This window comes from Kogia breviceps, chromosome 7 (assembly GCF_026419965.1).
Source record: "Kogia breviceps isolate mKogBre1 chromosome 7, mKogBre1 haplotype 1, whole genome shotgun sequence".
Lineage (NCBI taxonomy): Eukaryota > Metazoa > Chordata > Mammalia > Artiodactyla > Physeteridae > Kogia > Kogia breviceps.
Window position 1 is genome coordinate 120,786,334 of NC_081316.1, and position 21,912 is coordinate 120,808,245.

The 21,912-nt window shown below is 63.1% G+C and overlaps 3 protein-coding genes across 7 annotated transcripts in view; 1 reads left to right on the plus strand and 2 right to left on the minus strand.

Moving 5' to 3' along the window:
• Positions 1–12,787, plus strand: part of LOC131760389 (beta-galactosidase-1-like protein 2) — a 43,045-nt gene extending 30,258 nt beyond the window's left edge. Inside the window, exons 8-19 of one of the 2 annotated variants that reach the window (XM_067039359.1) lie at positions 2,524–2,594; positions 5,324–5,408; positions 6,609–6,746; positions 7,214–7,294; positions 7,695–7,801; positions 8,549–8,689; positions 8,924–8,995; positions 9,256–9,334; positions 10,897–10,984; positions 11,216–11,327; positions 11,724–11,840; positions 11,986–12,787. In XM_067039359.1, the coding sequence (XP_066895460.1) occupies positions 2,524–2,594; positions 5,324–5,408; positions 6,609–6,746; positions 7,214–7,294; positions 7,695–7,801; positions 8,549–8,689; positions 8,924–8,995; positions 9,256–9,334; positions 10,897–10,984; positions 11,216–11,327; positions 11,724–11,840; positions 11,986–12,066 (1,172 nt within the window). In that variant the 3' untranslated portion in view covers positions 12,067–12,787. The remainder of the gene's footprint in view (positions 1–2,523; positions 2,595–5,323; positions 5,409–6,608; positions 6,747–7,213; positions 7,295–7,694; positions 7,802–8,548; positions 8,690–8,923; positions 8,996–9,255; positions 9,335–10,896; positions 10,985–11,215; positions 11,328–11,723; positions 11,841–11,985) is intronic. The other variant, XM_067039358.1, reaches the window with a different exon arrangement.
• Positions 12,788–13,802: 1,015 nt separating this feature from the next.
• On the minus strand, positions 13,803–15,615 carry LOC136794550 (uncharacterized). The gene is made up of 2 exons (XM_067039364.1): positions 15,094–15,615; positions 13,803–14,494 (listed from the first exon to the last, which is right to left on the minus strand). Exons 1-2 carry the CDS (start codon positions 15,613–15,615, stop codon positions 14,105–14,107), a joined length of 912 nt encoding a protein of 303 aa, XP_066895465.1. The 3' UTR covers positions 13,803–14,104.
• B3GAT1 (beta-1,3-glucuronyltransferase 1) overlaps positions 14,555–21,912 on the minus strand; it is a 29,055-nt gene continuing 21,697 nt past the window's right edge. For all 4 annotated transcript variants that reach the window (XM_067039361.1, XM_067039363.1, XM_059070644.2 and 1 more), the window contains exons 4-7: positions 19,402–19,910; positions 18,704–19,000; positions 17,582–17,682; positions 14,555–16,493 (exon numbers count right to left, since the gene is read on the minus strand). In XM_067039361.1, the coding sequence (XP_066895462.1) occupies positions 17,596–17,682; positions 18,704–19,000; positions 19,402–19,910 (893 nt within the window). In that variant the 3' untranslated portion in view covers positions 14,555–16,493; positions 17,582–17,595. The remainder of the gene's footprint in view (positions 16,494–17,581; positions 17,683–18,703; positions 19,001–19,401; positions 19,911–21,912) is intronic.

Below are 21,912 nucleotides of genomic sequence, written 5' to 3' on the forward strand. Positions count from 1 at the left end.
GATTGACTTTGTTCGATTAGTTAAAAATGTGATTCCAGGAAGGCTTTCCCAAGGTGTGAAAGTAAAACCTTAGAGATGCTTATGAAGAAGCACCGCATAGCCTCCACCTCCCCTGCCCAGGAGTGACCATTCTGAGCCGTTTAGCGTTCCCTTCTGGCTCTTCCTCCGTGACTGTAAATGCCACGCACAGAGAGCTCTGTACTTGGGGACGTAAAACCCTTGTTGCGGTTGAGGGCTCAGGTCTCCTGCCACCCTCGCCCCATGGCTTTCCTGGGGCGGACCCCCCCTCACGCCCCCCGCCCTCCCTGGCCCTCATGGACGCGACGCCCGGGGCCCGCATCTGGACACGCAAACGCGGCCGGGCGGCGCGCCCTGTATTCTGCACGGTGTTTGTGGTCAACTCGCTTCCAGTGTAATCATCTCATTGGCTTTCCTTTCCTTTTTTTTTTTTTTTTTTGCGTTATGCGGGCTTCTCACTGCTGTGGCCTCTCCCATTGCGGAGCACAGGCTCCAGACACGCAGGCGCAGCGGCCACGGCTCATGGGCCCAGCCGCTCCGCGGCACGTGGGATCCTCCCGGACCGGGGCACAAACCCGCGTCCCCCGCATCGGCAGGCGGACTCTCAACCACTGCGCCACCAGGGAAGCCCCTTTCCTTTCCTTTTAAGTTCTTCTCTGTCCCTCCTTCTCCAGGTCTCTCTCTTAAACACTTGACCAGCAGCTTCCAAACCCCCATCATGGTGTTTGCGGGCGCCTCTGCGTGTCGGATTCTGATCCAGTACGATGGCACCGGCGCCCCCACTGTCCCCAGCCTGATGGCAGCCCGGGTCCCTTTGGGAGTCCCACGTCCTGGGACGTTGAAGCCGTCGTCCTGTCGTTTTCTTTGATCCGCTGTCGCTGCCAGAGGACGGGCACGTCCTGTCGTGGGATTCGGGTTCGGGGTGTCTCTGAGGGACTCGCCCCTTCGCGGATCCGACTTGGACAGTGTGATCCTTGCGGCGGCCTCTCCCTGCTGTGCTGTCCTGTCTCTTCTCCGGTTTGGTGTCTGTGGTTCCGACGTGCGTGTTGCCCCCATGAGCTGCGTAGCGCTTGAGCTTTGTTCTGTCTTCGCCGTTGCCTTCTACTTTCTGGGTGACTGCCTCAACTTTCTTCGCCCAGTCTTCTGTTTCCTGCCTCCCGTTCTTCTTGGATACGTTTCTTTTCTCCCCGCGTCCTTGCTAACAGCTGTGACCATTGCTGCCCGCCGGGGGGAACCAGAAGTGGGGTTTGGAGGGCTGTCTTTCGCGGGATTGAGTCCGGAGGGGAGTCCTTTGGGCCGTCATGGCGGGTATCTGGGGGCAGGAAGGGGCAGGAACTGCCTCCTGAGCTGTCCTCGTCCCGCAGGCCCTGGTGCCCGGGGCCGCCGTGCTTGGCTTTCCGGGGGGGCTGGCCATGGCGCGGTGGGGAGGCTGGAGGGGGGCGTGAGGCAGGGTCCGCGGGAGGCCTTGGGCTGGGGTGGGTGGGCCACCTCCGCTCTCGCAGGCTGGTTACGGACCCCCAGACCCTTTTCAAGCTCCCGAGGTGAACCGTGGCCTCTGCTGTGTCTCCCGGCCCGTTCTTTCTCCCTGTGGCCGCCCCCTCCTCGTCCTTCACCTGTATCCGCCGGGCTGTCGGTGGGGGGGATGGGAACAGGTGCACTGGGCTCCGAGGTTTCTGCCGGCTTGGCTCAGACCGGCCCCCTGTCTTCGGGGGCCTCCACTTGAGGTGAGGAGGGTCTGGGTGTGGGGTCGCGCCCACGTCGGGCGGGCCTGCTCCCCAGCGCTGTGACCTTGAGGCAAGTTGTTTGGTCTCCCGGAGCCCCCGCTGTCGTTTGTTTGTCTCTAATCACTGGCGATCGGGGCTCGGCTCCGACAGGAGGGCCTCAGGGTGGCTGGGCGGCCAGGCTGCGCCAGCGACCCTCCCGCCTTCCCGGGTGCGGGAGAGCTCAGGCCGGGCATGCGGGACCCCCGTCCGGGGACAGGAAGCAGGCAAGGGGCCTCACAGCCAACTTCTGCTCCGGGCTCGGCCACGTCCATGGCCGCGGGCAAAACATAGCACATCTTTCTCGGGCGTACCTCTCCCTGGTGGAAAGCCATGGAAAATATTGCTGGGGTGGGACGGAAAACTAGCTCTCATCTGGGATGTAAAAGGGGAATCTTCACTCAGATCGTCCCCCAGTGCCGGAGGCCGGAGCTGCAAGGTAAAGATCAGACTCCGAGCTCCTGCAAGGAGTAATGAACAGAAATGCACACTCTGGTTGTAAAAATTCCATAAATCGAGCACAGAGGCTTAGCAGGTGGCTCTCTGTGAGGTCTGTGCCGAGTGGTGGAATTTCCAAGACGAACCGGCTAAGTCTCCTGGTGTCAGAGGAACTAAACTCTGGTCGGAGGTGGAAGGTGGTGTCAAGGTTAGATTATTTGCAGGTGAGTTGAGAACGGTCAGGGGAATTCTGAGTCCTCCTGGCTTTTGGGTGATGGCCGTTCTCTCTTCTCCTTTCCACCTGCAGTGCTAGCCACCATCAACTTACACTCACGAGACGAGCTGCCGTTTTTAACCACCTTTCTGCTGAGCGTCCAGGTAAGTCAGGAGGTGGGCTGAGCCGAGCCTCGGTGTCAGGAGCTTAGCTGAGGCCTAGCTTAGCTGGGCCTCTGGGTCCAGCCTCGCAGCTCTCAGCGCCCCTTCCCCCTGCACGGCCCACGCCACACCCGGGTGGCCTGCCCCTGGCGACGGAAGCGGTGTGACGGTTGCTCTGAGGGGTCGCTGTGTCAGCTGGTGCTTGGAGGTGGTTTCCAGCCTCCTGAGAAGGGGCCCTTTCTGAAGCTCTAGGCGGGTGTGCTCACAGAGGCCTCTTGCCTGGAGTTCTGTGGACTCAGCTGGCCCCAGACGGGCTCAGTGTGGGCCTTGGGGATCGAGGGGAGAGACACGTCCCTGCCCTGTGTCTGACCTTCCCTGGTCAGGCTGCTCTGGGCCCAGAAAGGCTGCTGTCGTCTGCCAGATGGGGGCCTGGTCCGCCCAGGCCAGAGGAGAGAGGAGCGTCGGGGTGTATCTCAGCATCCGTGGGGCCGATGGGAACTTGCACCGAAGCCCTGTTTTGTGGATTAGGGGAGAGGAGATCCAGCTGAGGCAGCCCATTGGCGGCATGGAGACCGCCTTTGCCCTGTGTTACGTGCGGGGCCTGGATGCTGCCCTGAGGCCTGTACCCGGCGGGGCCGTCGGAGGCTTCGCTCCTCCCACCCCGAGAAGAGACGCTGGCGGGGGTGCCGGGGTGCCTCCCGTTCCAGCTACTCCTTTTTTAGAGCAGAGGCGGTGTCCCGAGGCTCGGCCGCAGGAGGCTCCCAGGGCAATGTGAAGCCCCCAGGGCTGAGGGCCACCGCGCGCTGCTGTTCGGAGGGACGGGCAGGGGGTGCCCAGGAGGAAGCGGGATGGGGGGGCCCGGCGGGCTGCCCAGCAGATTGGGGGCGACAGCGTGCAGGCGGGTACAGGCCTAGCCCCCTCCCTCCCTCCCGCGCCCTGTCCCGTGCTTGCTGGGCGTGGGTCCGCGACCGCAGGGGCTCTGCCCTCGGGGAGTCGGTGACCCGCTTGGAAGAGGCGTGTTAGGTACGTGGTTGCCCAGGATCTGAGTAGGGTCGTCCTTGATGTCCAGGACAGGGACGGTGCTGTGACCCTCAGCTTCTCTTCCCTCTTCTGTGAAGTGGGGATCGTGCTGCGCCTACTCATAGGGCCGTACGAGGGCCAAAGGGATGATGTTTGCAGAGCCCCCAGAACAGCCATGCCCCCCGCGGGCGCCTGCAGAGGCGTCCGTGGAGAGGTGGCCCCAGGCCGGCCGGCCTATCCATAGTGCCCGTGGCCACCGGCCTCTCACCCGCTGCTCAGCCACGTGTTTTCCTCCAAGAAGGGGCCGCGGACTTGTCCCTGTCAGGTCAGAGGCCCCTGCAGACGGTCACGGGTGGCCCTGCTCCGCTTCCCTCAGGGGGTCCGGCTGCGCCTTGCCGGCCCGGCCCGTGTCCCATGACGGGAGCCTGGGTGCGGGTGTCTCTGGGCGCTTCCCGGGGCCAGGCAGCGTGTGCTGAGGGCTCCAACTGCCTCATCTCACGTGATTGTCCCAGTAGCCACGTGACTGGCCACCGTGTAGCCGTCTTACAGTCGAGGACACAGATTGCAGGACGGTGTCCCCCGGCAGCGGCAGGTCTGGGCATGTAGCACAGGCGGTGCCGAGCCAGCCCCGAGCCACGGTGACCTGGGCCGTTCGGTGGACGGCTCAGCCCAGCCCTCAGGTGGGCCCCTCCTGGCACTGGAGACTGCTGACCTGTGTGACTTAGTGACCCTCTTTTGTGACCCAAATGCGGTGCGAGTGTCCCCTCGGGAGGTAGGCAGCCCTAAGAGAACCAAGCCCCGGGCCTTGCTAGAAAGTTGTCGTGACTTAATGTGGCCTCTCGCATGGCGGGGTCGGGACCTTCTACTCAACAGAGCCCGAATCTGCCGCCCCCTGGGTGGGGCGGCGATGCTCTGCGTGCCTCGGCCCCAGACGCCAGGCCGACAGTCACGGGGTGCTCGGGGCGGGAGGAAGGCTCTGTGGCGCGGAAGCTGCGGGGCCGCCGTCGGGCAGCACCTCCCCTGCTGCTTCTGTGCACGTGGGCAGAGCGGAGCTGGGCCCGGCCATGGCCGCTGCGTCCCGCGGGCCGTCCTGTGCAGCCTCAGGGTGTCGAAGCGGCGTCAGACGCTCGAGTGTCCTGGCCGAAGCGGGGTGGGGCGGGGTGGGGCGGGGCTGCAGAGCCTGCGCTGCGGTAGCTGGACCGCCCTCACGTTCCGGTCCAGTTTTGCATACTTCTGTTGAAACCAAACTAGACCTGGGAGAGGCGCCGCTCCACAGCCCCCTGACCCCTGCGGCCAGAGGGCCGCAGCATCTGAGGGTCTGTGTCCACGGTGTGGCTCTCAGAGATGGGGTTTCCCCGATAGAACGTCCCCCTGCCCTGAGGAGGACACACGGGGCTGGATCAGCAAGCCGCTGTCAGGACTGCCGGTCAGCTGCTGCGTTCTTGAGAAAGCTCACCTCGAGCAGGTCCCCGGGTTCCACGCCAGCGGCGCATGCGGCACCGAAACCACGTTAAGGCCCCGGGCCTGCTGTGCCCACTTTGGTAGTAGCTCCATCCACCCCCTGCCACGGGGCGGCCGCGCGTGGAGGACGAGCCAGGTGCACTGGGGGCCCGCCGTGCTCTGCGGGCAGCGGCCTCGGAGGCCAGGTGTGCGGCCAGGGAAGGGTTGGGAGGACGGAGGTGCCGGCTGACTTCTCCCTTTGTGGTGCGCAGGGCGTCCAGCCCAGGATGGTGATGGAGTGCTGGACGGGCTGGTTTGACTCGTGGGGCGGTCCCCACAGCATCCTGGATTCCTCAGGTGGGTGTTTGTGGGACCCCCGTCCAGCACGTGTGCTGGCCTCAGACGCAGGAATAAGTTCCAGATAAGCTGCTAACGCATGTGAATTAGCTGAGGGTGTGGGGCTCCGGGAGTCTCTGCGTGTACACTCAGCCCTGAGCGTCCAGAGCTGTTTGTCCTGACGGGTGACACGAGCGGTCAGACACGGCTTTGGGGTGTCTCTGTAATTGCTCCGGAGTAATGCATGCCAATCGCAAACGTCTAGCCAATACGGGACGTGCATAAAGGAGAAGTAAAAACCCCGGAGCCCAGAGCCGACGTTGCGATGTGTGTCGTGCAGGCACCCTCTGTCTGTCTGTCTGTCTGTCTGCCGCCCCGGGTGCACACGCAGGTAGAGGTGTGGACAGGTGTGGGCAGGTGAGGGGGTGTCTGCTCCTCCTCCTGCCTGTTCCAGTGAGACAGCACAGAAGCCCAGCAGCCTACACTGTGAGCTGTGGATTCCACCCCTGTTCTAGGGGACGCAGAGAAGCCCGTCAGGCTGCCGTCGTGCCCACGATCTCCTGACGAGGACCCGGGTGCTTCCAGGGTCTGTGCTCATGGACCCCGTGCAGCGGGCGGTCCTGCGCGTCAGTTGGGCTCACCTGGCGTGTTTCCCTGCGATAAGTGCTGGCAGTAGCCCTTCTTCCTTCACGCGGGTTTGATCTGCGTTAACTAAACTGCCCTCCAGGAAGAGGACAATCCTCCCTCCCCCGTTAAACGAGATCCCCGTTCCCCACAGATTGATCGACACCGAGTGTTAAATCACGTCAGCCTTTGCTGTCTGATAGGTCCTTGTTTAGGTCTCATTTCTTTGACCAATGCCAGGGTTTTAAACTCTATGTAGATGTTTATTAACCATTCATATTCTTCCTCCGCTGTTTCTGTGTCATGGGCTCATTTTCCGGTCCAGGTGGGGCGGGGAGGTGGTCAGAACCGTGTCTCTAATTAGGTCTCGCTAACTCAGGCAGGGGGGCCTGAGCTGCAGCCCTCGTGAGGTGCAGACTCGCCTGGGACTTGAAAGCAGCTGGAAGCCGGGCTCTGGGGCCGGGGTCCCGTCCTCCCGCCGGGGACCGCGGTTGGGTTTAGGGAGACCTAAGGACAGAGCTGTGCGGCGGACCCTGAGCGGGGACCGGGCTCACGGCGGCCCAGGCGCCAGCTCTGTGCACCCTTTTCCTCCCACAGAAGTTTTGAGAACCGTGTCCGCCATCGTCAATGCTGGCTCATCCATCAACCTGTACATGTTCCACGGTGGCACCAACTTTGGCTTCCTCGGTGGCGCCGTGCACTTCCAGGACTACAAGTCCGACGTCACCAGCTACGGCAAGTACCCCCGACATGGAGCCCCACCACCCGTGCCTGGGCTCTCGCGGGGCACCCCTCGGGGTTAGCGGCCGGCACCTCTAATGTGAAGGCAAGGTTTTGTCCGGACGGTCACTTGTACGCTGCCAGGGCCGTAGGAGACAAGCCAGCAGACGCGCCCGGGCCTTCGGATGCCAGCTGGGGAGGGGAGGGGGGCCCAGGCCGGGAGGAAGGCCCTCACGTGGGGGTGGCCCCTCCCCTCCTCGGGGCCTTGGGATGAGGTGACCCTGGCCCCTTGCCTGGAATGTGGGGTCTGGGCAGTTTGGGGGCATTCGGCTGTGTCCAGCGCGTATGGTATCTTGACCGACGGCTCACATCGAGTGTTCTGCCTCCCAACTCGCCGGGGCCCGCCAGCTCCTCCTGTCTCTGTTTGCCTCCACAATGCTGTCCTGGGAGCTGAGGCCCGTGACACGGCTAGTGTCTTGCAGACTATGACGCGGTGCTGACGGAGGCCGGGGATTACACGGCCAAGTACACAGGGCTCCGGGAGTTCTTCGGCTCCGTCTCAGGTACCTGCACGCACGCTCAGGTGCGGGCCCCGCTGGGCGCCGGCTGGCTGTTGCTCTGAGACCGCGGGAGACTTGCTTCCTCTCCCCCCGCTACCCCTCACCCCCCGCCTCAGCCCCAGGTGGTGCGTGTGCAGGAACGAGGACAGGCAAGTCTGAGCGACTGTTCTCTTCCGAGTTGGGGTCTTGCCGGCTTCACCCTCTCCTAGGTGTCGAGGTTCCCGAGGATGTGAGCAAGCCCCTGCCCACCTGCCTCCTGGCCTCGCCTTGGAAGGCGGGGTCTCGGCGGGCTGGGAGGGGCCTGTTCTGCTGGGCCGGGGCAGGAGCTGGGGCGGGGCGCGCTGAAAGTGCAACGACTCTTGGGGTCCTTTTGGGAAGGCCCTGCCGTCTGCTTGTGTTGCAGGGGCCCCTCTTCCTGCCCCACCTGACCTTCTTCCCAAGACGGCGTATGAGCCAGTGGTGCCAGCTTTATACCTGTCCCTGTGGGACGCCCTGCCCTACCTGGAGGAGGTGCGTGTGCTGGCAGGACGGGCTGGCCCGGAGGAAGCGGAAACCGGGTCTCCACTGCCTTGGGCTCCACTCCCCAACCTTAGAGCTCAGAGGAAAGAGGGCAGACGCACGTGGAGGAGAAGCAGGAGGCACGGAAGGAGCCAGAGGCGGGGCTGGTAGCACAGCGGGAAGTAGGCAGAGGGGAGGGAGGAGGCGGGGCGCATCCCCCAGCGCCAACTCAGGGCTGCCGTGGTGCAGAGATGACGCTGGTCACAAAGCGCCGAGGCCACCGTGCAGAGCCTGCCTTCTGTCCTTATCACATGCCCTCCGTCCCTGTCCCCGAGAGCCTGGAGAGCCTTGCAGACTGTGACGAGAAACCAAACTCAGGATTGTGGAGCTTGATTGTGTAATAGTCAAATAGGGCTTTCCTGGTGGCGCAGTGGTTGGGAGTCCGCCTGCCGATGCAGGGGACACGGGTTTGTGCCCCGGTCTGGGAAGATCCCACGTGCCGCGGAGCGGCTGGGCCCGTGAGCCATGGCCGCTGAGCCTGCACGTCCGGAGCCTGTGCTCCACAACAGGAGAGGCCACAGCAGTGAGAGCCCCGCGTACCGCAAAAAAAAAAAAAGTCGTCAAATAGAAAAAACGTTCCACCCCTGCCCCTTCCCCCCGCGTGCTGACCCCCGTGGGGGCTGCCGGCTCCCCGCGCCCCCAGAAGGCAAGGCCGCCTCTCTGTGCTGAGCCTCTGCCTCCTGTCTTGTGTCTGTGCAGCCGGTCACCTCGGAGAAGCCGGTCAACATGGAGAACCTCCCGATAAACGGGGGGAACGGGCAGTCTTTTGGGTACACGCTGTACGAGACCACCATCACCTCTTCTGGCATCCTCAGTGCCTGTGTGCGGGACCGGGGACAGGTAGGGGCGACCCTCTGAACTGCCGTGGCCCACCGCACGGCAGACCCCTCTCCTGAGGCTCTCACGCGCAGCACCCGTGTGCGGAGATGGCCCATCCTCGCCAGCCGTGCTGCCCACTGGAACCTGGGGCCTTCGCTTACTCCGGCCCCTGTGTCATCACCTCTGAGCGCTCGGCAGGGACCCCCACGCCTCCCCCCTGCTGACACGGGTGGGTCTTGTCTGCTCCTTTGGCAGGTGTTTGTGAACACGGTCTCCATAGGGTTCCTGGACTATAAGAGGAAGAAGATTGTCATCCCCTTGGTCCAGGTTAGTCCCGGGGTTGGGACAACACCTGCTAGTGCCAGGCATCTCGCGGGCAGGTGCGGTGGGAGGCCTGGAGGGAGGCCTGGATGAGGGGGCTGCTCCGCCACAGAGCTGGGGGTGGGCATGGCTTTCTGATGAGCAGGGACCCTCATCCCGTCCTCAGAGTTTAGGGAGAACTGGGGCCCCACAGAGAAACCCCAAGGGGCAGCTGTGACCCAGTGGTCAGAATCAGGCTTCGTCAGCACCCTCTGTGCTCCCAGCAGGGGTTCACGATGCTGAGGATCTTGGTGGAGAATCGCGGGCGAGTCAACTATGGGAGTAATATCGACGACCAGCGCAAAGGTGGGTCACAGCACACGCGTGGCTGTCCCTTCTCCACAGCAACACCTGCAGGTCATGGAGGCTGGTGCCGTAGGTGGGGCCATGGGGGCCCATCGGCGGGAGGTGGGTCCCGGAGGCCACTGGAGGGAGGTGGGGTCACGGAGGCCACGGGAGGGAGGTGGGGTCATGGAGGCCACTGGAGGGAGGTGGGTCATGGAGGCCACTGGACGGAGGTGGGTCATGGAGGCCACGGGAGGGAGGTGGGGTCACGGAGGCCACGGGAGGGAGGTGGGGTCACGGTGGCCACGGGAGGGAGGTGGGGTCACGGCGGCCACGGGATGGAGGTGGGGTCACGGAGGCCACGGGAGGGAGGTGGGGTCATGGAGGCCACGGGAGGGAGGTGGCATAGGACCCGTGCCTTCTTGGTTCTTCACACTGAATGTTTTTTGATCCACCTTGGAAACGTCTTGGTGACCTCATCTGTGGTGGGGAGGAGGATACAGGATGTACATGAACAACATGCTCTTGGTGGCCCTCCCCGCTGGGGATGTCCCGCCGGGCTCTCTAAACCTCCTCTGCTTGAACTTGCCTCTTTCTTATCATTTACCAAAATATGGGTGGTTTTATGTAAGTTATGAAATAGGACCTCGGGCAGTAAATCCTACCCTGGAGGAAGCCTGATGGCCTCCTAGCTCTCGTGGCTGTTTGCTTTTGTCCCCTCGGGGAAGTGATTTGGCCCAGCCCTGGGGACTTCCTGTGTCCTGGGAACGTGCCCTTCCAGAAGGACCTCAGTGTGCTTCCCCTCCCCTCCGCCCCCCTCCCCTGAAAGCCCCCTGGTTCCTCCCTGGGTCTCAGCTTCTTCCCCAAGGAGCTCGTGGCCCTGGCCGCCCTCGCTTCCTCTGTTCTGGGGGCAGAGGGGATGGCGGCCTGCCCTGTCGCAGGCCCTGCCGGGGGTGTGCACTCCTGTCCTCTGGAAGGGTTCAGGGTTCACAAGTCACAGACCTCGTCTCCAGAGCCGTGTGCACCCCCTACACCTGCACCTGCAGTTCAGGAGGGTCTGCAGCCCTCTGAACGCACCCAGCCTGTCCGGGTTCCCAATCTGGCGACTCAGCAGCTCTGTGACCGAGAGGACGCAGCACATCCAGTGGGTCCCACCCTGAGGTGCTGGGAAGTCACTGTTCAGGTGTGTGCAGTGCCTTAGCCTTGGGTGTCCTGGCTATGGTGCTGTGTGTTCACAGTTTAAATAGTTGAAAAAAAAACCTTTAATGCTGGCTTGTGTAGAAGATTTCTGGCTGAGTTACTAGTCTGTTTTGTCTGGGACTCCACTGAACAGACCTCGAAGCTAGGCTGGAGCCGCTGTGACCTCTTGATCACACGTGTCCTCTTGGCCTCCTTTCATGGTGTTGGAATTCTCAGCCCCCAAAAGGGAGCGTCCCCCTCTCAGGGGCCAGAGGCCGACACTGCCCTCGGGCGCCTCCTTCCCTGCACACTTTCCAGAAACGTTCCGTGTATGCGCCCAGCCGGCGAATCCGCCGTCCCCCCCACCGTCGGCCTCGCTCAGCGTCTCTGCCTCGTCCCCACAGGTTTAATCGGAAATATCTATCTGAATGATTCTCCCCTGAAAAATTTCAAAATCTACAGCCTGGATATGAAGAAGAGCTTCTTTCAGAGGTGGGTCCTGCCCTGTGCAGCGTGGGAGCAGCTGACGGCCTGCAGGGGAGCCAGGAGGCCGGGGCTGCCCCAGGCTTGGTGCCCGCCCCGCGCCCTTCCTGCACGGCCCGAGAGCCGGAGCCCGAGCGCTCCCCCACCCCCGCCCCCGGCTGCCGCCGCTGTGCCGGTTCACAGGGCGGGGAGGGCCCACGAAGGCGCCCCCCCCACCCTCATCTTCTGTCCTGCCCATAGGTTCCACGCAGACAAGTGGAACCCTGTCCCCGACGCGCCCGAGCTCCCTGCTTTCTTCTTGGGGCCGCTGTGGGTCTCCCTCTCCCCCTGTGACACCTTTGTGAAGCTGGAGGTTTGTAGCCCCGCCTGCCAGGTGCTCTGGGCTCCGCTCCTTGGGCCCCAGCCTGGTGCTTGGCCTCCTGGAGCCCCCCCACGCCACGTGTGCCCCGGGGGTCTCCGTCGTGGCCACCCTGGGTGGGGGAGGGGTCAGAGCAGAGGGGCCGCCTGGTGGGCTTCCCGGGTCCCGGCTCTGGCGGTCCAGTCTGAGCCTGGGGGCCCTGCCGGGGCTCAGCGCTAAAGGGAACGGGATCCGGAGCTCCCCGGCCGTTATCCGGCAGCTGTTGGAACCAGCCTGGTCCCCGGGAAGCTGAGAGGAGAGCTCAGGGCCTGCGTGCGCCGCTGCCTCCCGTGTGACTCTGTGTTCGGTGGCTTATGTGGTCAACTGACACCTCCCTTCCTCTGCTTAAAGGGCTGGGAGAAGGGGGTTGTATTCATCAACGGCCAAAACCTTGGACGCTACTGGAACATCGGGCCCCAGGAGACCCTCTACCTCCCAGGTGTCTGGTTGGACCAAGGCCTCAACCAGGTGGGAGCACTTTTCCTGGGGCCCCTTCTTACCCCTGCCCTCCCTGTATCACGGTGTCTCTCCGGGGGCCCCTGGCGGGCCGGAGAGGACAGAAGTTCTGAGCGGGCCCGATCTGGCTCCGAGACAGACTGGCCGTTTCCCCCAGGTCATCGTCTTCGAGGAGGGGATGGCGGGTCCGGCGATACAGTTCACGGAAACGCCCTCCCTGGGCCGGCTCGGTACATGAACTGAGCAGCCCCCAGGCCTCCTGGCGCGGCAGCAGCAGGCCCTCCCGACTGACCGCGGGCCGGCCTGGGGCTGCTTCCTCTGTCCCGCCCCTCGGGAGCCAGGCCCTGGCCCTGCCCTCGGCTGCAGTCCGGACCCTCCCCTGCAGAACCGGAGAAGCGAGTTGGGGGCGAGGGAGGGCCCCTCCCCGAAGAGCTGCCCGGCTCTGTGGCTGCTGCCGTCCGACTTCGCTGCTCCCGCGGGTGGGATGGAGGGTCTGGCTGGGACCCGTCCCCCCGTGGGGGTGAGTGGGGCACAGCTCCTGGACAGCCTGCTCCTCTGAGTGTCTCTGTGGGCCCTGTTTCTGAGCCCGGGGGGGGGGCGCATGACCATTTGTGGAGGGTGGGGGCACCTTGGCCAGCCTTCTCCACCATCCAGGGAGGAAGTCGGTCCGGTGGAGGGACCCCGGCCCTCTTCCACACCACTCGGATCGTCTCTGACGGTCAGGAACGCTGGGCCCTACCTCCCGAGACAGCGTGTTTCCCTCATTCCGCGAGGGGCAGTGTCAGCCCGGGAGAGAGGCAGCTGCTCCGGAGGGTCCGGGAGGCCCTGGGCCAGGCGGCGGGAGGGGTCAGCCTTCCTTCCAGTTGTCCGTCCAGACCCCGGACGAGCCCCCACGGGATGAGTCCCGTGTTTGGGCTCAGGTTCGCTGCCTTGAATTGCGGTAAAGCCACAGAGTTGCAGCTGATCCTCCTCGGTGGTGTTTCTCCGACGTCGCCCGGGCCGGGCTCTCGGTTAGCCCGGCTGTCGCCGCGTCGACAGAAACTCGGCCGTTCGGGTGCGGTGGGCAGGGTGGGGCCGTGTTGGGTGGCCAGGAGCGGCACGTGCGCCGAGTGTGCCTCCGCAGCGGCGTCTGGGTCCTCCTGCCGCATGCGGACGATCTCCAATCACAGCCCCAGTGCAAGAGCAGATCCCGCCGGGAGTGGGGACCGTTTGGGGGAACAGCAGGCTGAGAGCCTCCCAGCAGCGCCGCGAGCCCGTGCTTGGCTTGGGAGGGGTCTGCACGGGGGCAGTGGTGCGCAGCTCCTGGGCCGAAGAGCGGAGCCGGGTAAAGGGCAGACGGTCACGGGGGGCTGGGCCCGAGGGTCCCGCTGGGGACAGAGAAGTGGAGCTTGTTGACGCGAACCTGGTGGACCATGGCTGGGGGTCCCAGTCCCTGATCTCGTCCAAACTCACCAGCTCTTCCTGTGCCGCCTTGAACGGGGAGCCCGCGGCTCAGCGGTGAGAGCGGGCTGTGTGGACGGGGCCAGCCTGGGCGCCGAGCCACCCTGCCCGGCTTATGCCGCGTCCCACGAAGCGCCATGGGGGGCTTCCGCTGGGGAGCGTGCACGGAGCTGGGGTTTCAAAGACTCAGGGTGACGCCACCTGTGTGATGACGAGTCCCCCGGCGTTGCTTTTCCGCACCCACCTGCTCGCAGACGCACGGCCCTTCCTGGGTGAGGTCCGTGGGCCAACCTGCCTGCCCAGTGACCCCAGCTTCCTGTCCAAGCACCTTGGCAGGGAGTGCCCTCCTCATCACCCCGGACTCTTAAGTGCTGGGCGTCTCAGGCTGCTCCCAGGCCGCCTCCGCCCTCACTTGGCGTGGAGGCCTCGCTCACGGGCCTTGGCAGCAGTCTCCACGCTCGTCCTCTCTCACGTTCGTCCCTCGGGGCTCCAGGCACCACCGTCCACTCACCTCTCCTGTGAGTGTAACAAGCACATGACCCCAAGCTCACTGTCGCGTTGTCCCCTGCAGTCTGCCCGGAGCGGCGGACACAGTTCTGCTCTGTCTTGGTTACTCGTGGCTGTACTCGCACCTCACGTCCAGCCCATCAGCAAACCCCTGACCCGCGTCCAGAGCCTACCCGCTGCCCTCTCGTCAGGGCTGCACCTCGGGCCGCCCGCCCGTGTCCTGTTTGTTGGCAACACAGGAAGCGAGCGATTCTTCTAAAAGGCCGGTTAGACCGGGTCCGTCCTCTGCTCCAGACGCTCCCTGCGACAGCCTGCCTCTCTTTCACTCCCTAGCTGCAAGCTTCGCCCTGGTTCCAGAGCAGAGTGTCTGTGCCCCCTGCTCCCACGTGTGACCCCCCCCCCGCCCCCAGGGGCCTGTTAGCTAAGCGCCCTCCCGCGGGGGGAGCTGCTCTTTCCCGGACCCAGTTCTCTGCGCGTCTGCTCGGAGGCCACCTGGCCAGGGAGGCCTTTCTGACGGCCCAGGTGGGGCGCCAGCACCTCCCGAGCTGCACTCGGCCCCGCTTGCCTCCTCCGTCACCTGGGAACTGACGACGGCTCCCCGGAGCGCCCTGGCTCCGTGCATCTGCGTCCTCCCCGGAGAAGGCGGCCCCGGGCAGGCAGAGCTTCGGCTTCCAGGGCCCTGTGCTGTGCCGGGAACAATGCGTGTCCCCCCAAGGCACCTGAGAGTACAGGTTGGACGGTTAAATGAATGAGGAAAAACAAGGCAGGGCTGAGGAGGATTAGGACTGTTAAAAACCATATTTGACTTTTAATCTCAAAAAAAATTAAATACAGTTAAATTAAAACAGACCCGACAGTGCAGCCTGGGGGCTCCACCCTCCCCGTCTCTGTCCTCCGGACTCCGGCCCCCACCTCGCTCCCGTGCAGGGGGGAGCGGGGAACAGACTGCGTTTGGAAAACAAACTAGCCACGGACCCAATTCTGATTCATAGCAAACTCATTCCCAATGAAGGTGAAAGCTGCAGCCCATCAGGGTTATAATTACAAATAAATACACATGCAGCTAAGAGAGGATATTAGGTGAAAACAATAGAACTAGCATCTGCCAAAAAAAAAAAAAAAGAGGAACCCATGTTGTCGTTCATTATCAAATTTCCTGAAAACGAGCCCTGGGTTTCGGGCCAAGGTGGCCCAAGCCCGGCCAAGCGGACCCCGCGTTTGGGGCTGGTCCCGGCGAGCGAGGCCGTGCAGTACCCCGCGGGAGTTCACTCGCTTGATGGCGCCCGTCCTCGCCCACCCTCCCCTCCCCGCCACCTACTTGGTTCCCAGGCAACCGTGCGTGTGGGACGTCCTGCGGGGCCCTCAGGGACGTGCGCCCTCCCTCGAAGGTTTCGTCCCAACGGTGAGGAGTTAAACGCACGTCAAAACGGGCCGCCGATACTCCTCCGTGGACGTCAGGTCGCCGGGCTGCGGCCCGCTGCCCACGCACCCAGGAGTGGTCGCTCTGTGACCCGCAGGCCCGTCCCGTGAGTCTACGCGGAGGGGGGCTGTTAGCGGTTAAAAGTAAACACCTGTTCAGCGGGCTCAGGCCCCTCCTCTGCCTCCACGGGGGAGGAAAATTGTGCTTCCAAGGCTCAGGAGCGTGAGTGGAGAGCGGCGGAGGGCCAGCCCCGTCGAGAAGCCAGGGAGACCTCAGGCACCTCTCCTCCTGGCTGAGGGCCGCGCACGGTTCCTTCTCTGGGGCGGAGGGGCGGCGGCTGGACGTGAGGCCGGCTTGCTCTTCGGGCCCCCGGTTCAGGGAGAAGGGAGGTTCTCCTTCCCACTGGTGTGTGGATCGCATGATCTCCAACGCAGTGTGTGCTCAGGCATCCTGCCCTCAGGGTCCAGGTCATCTCTGCCCCTTCTGTAAATCCCTTTGCTAAATCGGGGGGAGCCCTGGGACCGCCCGGGCCTCTCCTCTCTCTTCCTGGCCCACCTGCTCCCTCGAGCCCCCGAGGCCTGTGGTTCTCACGGCTCTGGGTCGGGGGCTCCTGCGTCCCCAGTCCCAGCCCAGGCGAGGGGCCCGGGGCCCAGTGGGCGTTGGGGAGGTGCCGTGCGGCCTATACCCTGTGCTGGGTCGAGGGCCCAGCTCCTTCCTCGCGCTGGGACGAGAGCCGGGGAAGGCGCTCTGCTCCCTCCGGGAGGTTGAGGTATGGGGGGTGGGCGGCCCGCCGGCAGCCTGACTCCCCGCACACAGGGCTGGCCGCCTGCCGGGAGCACAGACGGCCTTACGCGGACTCCGAGCGGGAGCCAGAGGAAAGCCGGCCCCGGAGGGGCTGCATCTCCCGGAGCAGCTCGTTCCTGACGCCGGGGGCGGGGGCCGCTTGCTGTCTTCCGCAGTCCCTGGCCAGGTGTCCTGTGTGGTCACGGGGCCTCGAGGGGGAGCCGGGGAGCCCTCTGCCGGACTGCCGGGGTCTTTCGCCCCCTCCCAGCCTGGCATCGCTCCCGGGCTCGGGGCCCATGGTGTCTGGCCCGGCCGGCCCTGCCAGGGCAAATGGAACAGAACAGGTCTGGGGTATCTGTGCTTTAGGGTCTCTGTCCTTTGTCCTGGCATCAGGCTGGTCTCTCTGAAGGCCCCAGAGTAGAAGGAGGATGACGGCGATTCCACAGGAGTCCGCCTTGGGGGGACCACCGCGTGGGGAGCACAGGTGGCCAGGAGCAGGTCTGAGAAGGGGGCTCCTGTGAGGGGGGGGAGAATACAGGAGGCGTGAGGGAGCCGCTGGATCCTGGGCCCCCGAAGCGTCACCCAGGGGCTCCGCAGAGCCCACCCCCAGGTCCCCACCGAGGGAGCAGGAGAGGCAGGGAGTGATGCTCTGTCCCGACACAGTCTCAGCGGCAGCGACTGAGGTGATTTTCTACGTTCGGGGAACAAGATAAGCAGACCCCCTGTGGTCCCCTGTGGGCAGGGCCATTGCCCAGGTGATACAGAAGCTGCAGCCTGACTCCAAGGCCAGAGGACAGAGGTGTGTCCCACTGTCTTGAGCTCCCACCTCTGATGAGGTCACAGAGAAGCTCATAGAAAATTCCTGGCTTTGCCAATCACCTGGCACAATTCACTTCAGCTTTACTCAGCCTCATTCCTTTGCCTCTAAGACATAGGTGGAGCCTGTGACCTACTTCAATACAGGGTTTTAACCAAATAAAGGGACTTCCCTGGCGGTCCAGTGGTTAGGACTCTGTGCTTTCACTGCAGTGGGCATAGGTTCGATCCCTGGTTGGGGAACTAAGATCTTGCATGCTGCATGGCTCGGCCAAAAAAAATCAAATAAAAATAGCAACACGTAGGCAGGACTTCTTATGTGCCAGACTGTTCCTGGTGCCTCAACAACCCATTCTGCAGACGGAGAAACTGAGGCCTGCAGAAAGAAACGTCAAACTGAGGAAAGTGGTAGCTTGAGTGTCAGGCCAGGCTCCTGGGTCCACGCTTTCACCAGGACAGAGGAACGTGCAGGAGACAGAGCCTGGGCGGCGCCACGCAGCAGCGCCTCATAAGGGGACCGGCTGGTAGCCAGGGTAACAGTGGTGATGACAGAGAGCTGTCACCAGGCGGTGCCTGGAAGGTGAGGCCTTGCAAGCAGCTGGTGGTAGAACCACCCAGCCATGGGGGGAGGCTGGCTCCTGTCAACTTCAGCTATGCCTCCTCCACTCCACGGGGCATTTGCTCTGACCTTCACAATTAAAGACTAAGAGGAAAAGCCTTGGCAGATTTACTCTGCATCCAAGCTTGGGTGGCCCGCCCGGTGTGTCACCTGCCTGCATGCCCCTACCTGTGTCCTGGGGCTCAGATCTCCACCATGGGGTCAGTGAAGCCTTTTTTCCCCTCATTCACCAGCACCGGCTTCTCAGTCCGTGTGTGCCAGACCAGGATCTGTGTGTTTAGAGACATGAGACCACATGGGGCAGAGGCCCCTGACCTTGCCCTCCCACCCCTGCCCCCTCCCCTTCTGCCCTTGTTCCAGCAAGATTTTCTCCATTGTTCTTTATTTCTACCTACCCCCTCATTCTTGCCTTTTGTACATAGGCTGCATTCAAAATATCAGTTGGAAACAAAGTCTACAGCTACAGAAAAGAGACAAACAGGTCTCAAAATTTCCTCTTGCTTCTCATTCTCCCCGGCATTTCCTGATGGGTCCAGAGGGAGAGAGTTCTGGGACCTTCAGCTCAGCTAAGTGACAGCCCAGGCCCTGGCTGGAGAAGTCCAAACTAGAAGCAGCATGTATATGTATGTGTGTGTGTGTGTGTGTGTGTGTGTGTGTGTGTACATGTACGTGCATTTGCATGCACGAACACATGTATACGTGTGCCTGTGTTGTGCATATGCATGCCCATGTATGTTCCATGCATGTGTGCACATGCATATGTATATGTGTGCCCGTGTGTGTGCACACATGGAGGTGTGTCTGGCAGGAGGGTCATGGAGCCCAGCTGCTTTGAGGTGAGGGAGGGATTCAGTCCTGGGCTCCGTCTCGCCGGTCGCCCCTCTCAGGTCCCCCACCTGCCATCAGCGTGGCTCCTGAAGGGCGATAAACTGCCATCTTGGGCTTCCCTGGCGGCGCAGTGGTTGAGAGTCCGCCTGCCGATGCGGGGGACACGGGTTCGTGCCCCGGTCCGGGAGGATCCCACGTGCCGCGGAGCGGCTGGGCCCGTGAGCCATGGCCGCTGAGCCTGCGCGTCCGGAGCCTGTGCTCCGCAACGGGAGAGGCCACGACAGTGAGAGGCCCGCGTACCGGAAAAACAAAAAACAAACAAAAAAACCCTGCTGTCTTGGGAGGCTGGTTCTCCTTCGCAGGCTGTTTGGGGCCCTATTTCCTTCTCCCTGATCTAGAGGGAGGGCTCTGTGGGCTGGAGAAAGCTTGCATTACAGCTGTCAGCTCTGCTGAGGGTCTTACCTTGGTGCAGTTGGCTGCCTTGGGCTCCAGGTCACTGAGGGTGACAAGTTCTCTCAGGAGGCTGCTTTCCTGGTAGCCTCCCTTCACGCCGCGAAGCTTGAAGTAGGCCTGGCTTCGCTGCAGGATGAGCCGCAGGTTGACCGCAAATCCCGCCATGTCTATTGCAAACGGCCGGTGGGGGTCGAACACAGTCTTCCAGCCGACCACCTTCCCGGCCCCATTGACCCTCGGGGCCTCGTACCGAAGGCCGCCGACGAAGGCTACAGGCCACACGGACACGCGCCTGGTGCTGCGCATCTACGGGAGGAGAAGAGTCAGGGCGCCCGGGCCGCGCGGGGTGGGCGTCCGCGGAGGAGCGTGCGTGGGCTGTGCGCAAGGCCACGCCCCCAACCAGCTGATACTCGCCTTGTCACGTGACCTGCCCTCCGCCCCTTGCTGCGAAACTTCTGTCTCCCCTGTTTAGAGTCTGAAATGACTCCTTCCCTTCCCCCACTGTCGTGACTCCCAGACCCGAGGACACTCGCAGCGTCGACAGGGAACCCCCTTTGCCTGTCCCCCCACTGGAAGCCCTCGTGCAGACAGTGCCCGGAGGCCAGGGCTACGGTCGCCGCCGATCTCCTCCCCCTTCGCCAGTGGGGGCTGCAGGCCGCGCCAGGTTCCCCGCGCTCCCTGGGTCCCCACGCTTGCACGGAGCGCACCTCCTCGAAGAGCTCCAGGCTGTAGGTGTTGTCGTCGTCCGCGAAGTACACGACGCCGGGCTGGCTGGCGTTGCGCGGGAAGGTCTCACGCAGCCAGCGCAGGGCCAGGTTGCGCTGCATGGTGCCGCGCGGGATGCGCGGGTCGCGCGCGTCCCCGCGCAGCTTGTAGTTGCGCGGCGTCTCCACGTGCAGGTGCGTGTAGTTGAGGCCGGTGTCGCGCAGGAGGCGCGCGGTCAGCGGCGTGCGGCGCGGCGCATCCTCCACCACCAGCCAGTGCAGGTTGGGCACGTGCAGCAGCGTGTTGGCCAAGCGCGTGAGCTCAGCCTTCTGCACCGGGCGGCTGTAGGTGGGCGTCACCACGTGGATGGTGGGCAGCGTGTCGGACCAGGGCGGGGGCCGCGTGTACACGTACTCGGTGCGCACCACCTCCACGATGTCGCGGTCTGACATGCAGTACTCCCTGGGGTCCGCGCCGGGTGGCGCCTCGCGCCGGGGGTCGCTGCCGTCATCTGCGGGTTGGAGGGGGGTGTGGGCAGCTCCGCTGCAGGTACCTCGGCACCCCCGCCCCGTGCAGCTCTCCTCCGCTCCGCCCGCGGAACGTCAGCGCATCCCTGCCTGGGGCCCTGTGGGCTGAAGCTGGCGGCCAAGGCCGCTTGCCTGACATCCTCCCCCTGGGTTCTGCTACTTCTGACTCCCGAGATGACAACAGAAATAACCTCTCCCTCCTCCTCGCATTTGACAGCTCTGTAGCTATTAGAGGGCAGCTGGCCAAATTTCCAAGATTGCATCCGCGGTTCCCAACCGCGTTGGGTTTTATATGACAAAGTGTCCTGTCCTCACCACCCTATGCCCTTCTCACCCGGCCAGAGCTGACTGCACTGCCCCGCGCAGGCTGAGGCTGCAGAGCCCCGGGCACCGCCTCCCATGCCCGAGGGCACCGTTACTGCTGTCGTGGCTACAGCTACAGCTCGCTGTGGAGCCGGGAGTCTGCGGTTACCTCGCCCCGATTTTTCACAAACCCTGGAGTCAAGCGGGGCTTACTTAATCCAGCTTCTGCATCTTGGTGCAGTATTTGATACTTTACTGCATTTTGTTCTAGGGTGTCGCCCATAGCTGGCAAGATAATTTTGAACCCTGTGCCTGTCGTTTCTGACTTTATTCCCACATTTGGGCAAAGGGACAGGGTGGAGACCCATCTCAGCTCTTCTGGGGTTTGGTGTCTGTCTCCTAATCTGCACTTTCCGGTCACATTCTTTCAGCCACCGGGGACCCTACCTGCTCCACACCCAGCTGTCTGTGCCCATGTGTCCCCAAGGACCCCAGGAGAGGCGTGTGTGAAACCTGGCAGAGGCCTGGCCTCTGTGACACACTCACAGGGATGAGAGCCCCTCTCTCCGGAAGGCACCCTGTGCCCGCTGGGGCAGCTCTAATGACCAAGCTCTCTCTTGCATCCTGGACGTTCTCCCCATGGGCAAAGCCAGCAGTCCTCTCATGAGGGGAAACCAGCCTATGGGTATTCTTTTTTTTTTTTTAAATGGTCTTGATTCATATCTTAAAAAAAATTTTAAAATTTACTTTAAAACAATTATTTATTTATTTATTTAGGCTGCATTGGGTCTTTGTTGCTGGGTGTGGGCTTTCTCTAGTTGCAGTGAACGGGGGGCTACCCTTAATTGCGGTATGCGGGCTTCTCACTGTGGTGGCTTCTCTTGTTGCAGAGCGTGGGCTCTAGGGTGCTCGGGCTTCACTAGTTGTGGCATGCGGGCTCAGTGGTTGTGGCTCATGGGCTCCAGAGCACAGGCTCAGTGGTTGTGGCGCACGGGCTTAGTTGCTCCGCGGAATGTGGGATCTTCCCAGACCAGGGCTCGAACCCGTGTCCCCTGCATTGGCAGGAGGATTCGTAACCACTGTGCCACCAGGGAAGCCCCCACGGGTATGCTTGTTCTGAAAGAGTTCCTTCTCTCTGAGGTGTGTCTTCCTGTTTGAAGGACTGTGGGCTCCTCACTGCTCTCACACCATCTCGGCAGGAGGTGGCAAGCGTCGGAGGACAGACCTAGGGATCTGAGTGCCTGGGCTCAGACCCCGCGCCACTCTGTACGAACCATACGGCCGTGAGCAGAGTGCTTCGCTTCTGGTGCCTCAGTTTTAGAAACTGCAAAATGGAGCCAATACCTGCATCTCCTTTATCGAGTTGCATGTGGGTTAAAGGGCTCGGAACTCTGCCCCGAAGCTCACCATCTCTGGCAAGCGGCCCTGTTCCTCGTGGTTTCTTGCGACTACGGAAAGGATGGCGTGAGTGGTTACCTGCAGGGGGCGAAGTGGGGTCCAGCCAGCTGCCGCCCCCTCCCTCCTTCCCACGGTTCTTGTTAGCCCGTGGTGTGGGTGCCGGCGTGGGGTCGGACGCTGGGCGCCGAGGGGGGGCATGCACGTGCCGCCGGCTCTCAGGGAGCTCCCAAAGGCCAGCAAGACACCCACGACGAGACCCACAGTGGTAGTGGGGGCCTGCGCCCG

Bases quoted from the DNA above. Each gene is read 5' to 3' on its own strand.
- LOC136794550 (XM_067039364.1), bottom strand. From the start codon at position 15,615: ATGCGATCCACACACCAGTGGGAAGGAGAACCTCCCTTCTCCCTGAAC. The intron at 14,495-15,093 runs GTAGGTGGCGGG...CTGTACTCTCAG, and splicing joins CACGGTTGCCTGGGAACCAA to GTGCCTTGGGGGGACACGCA.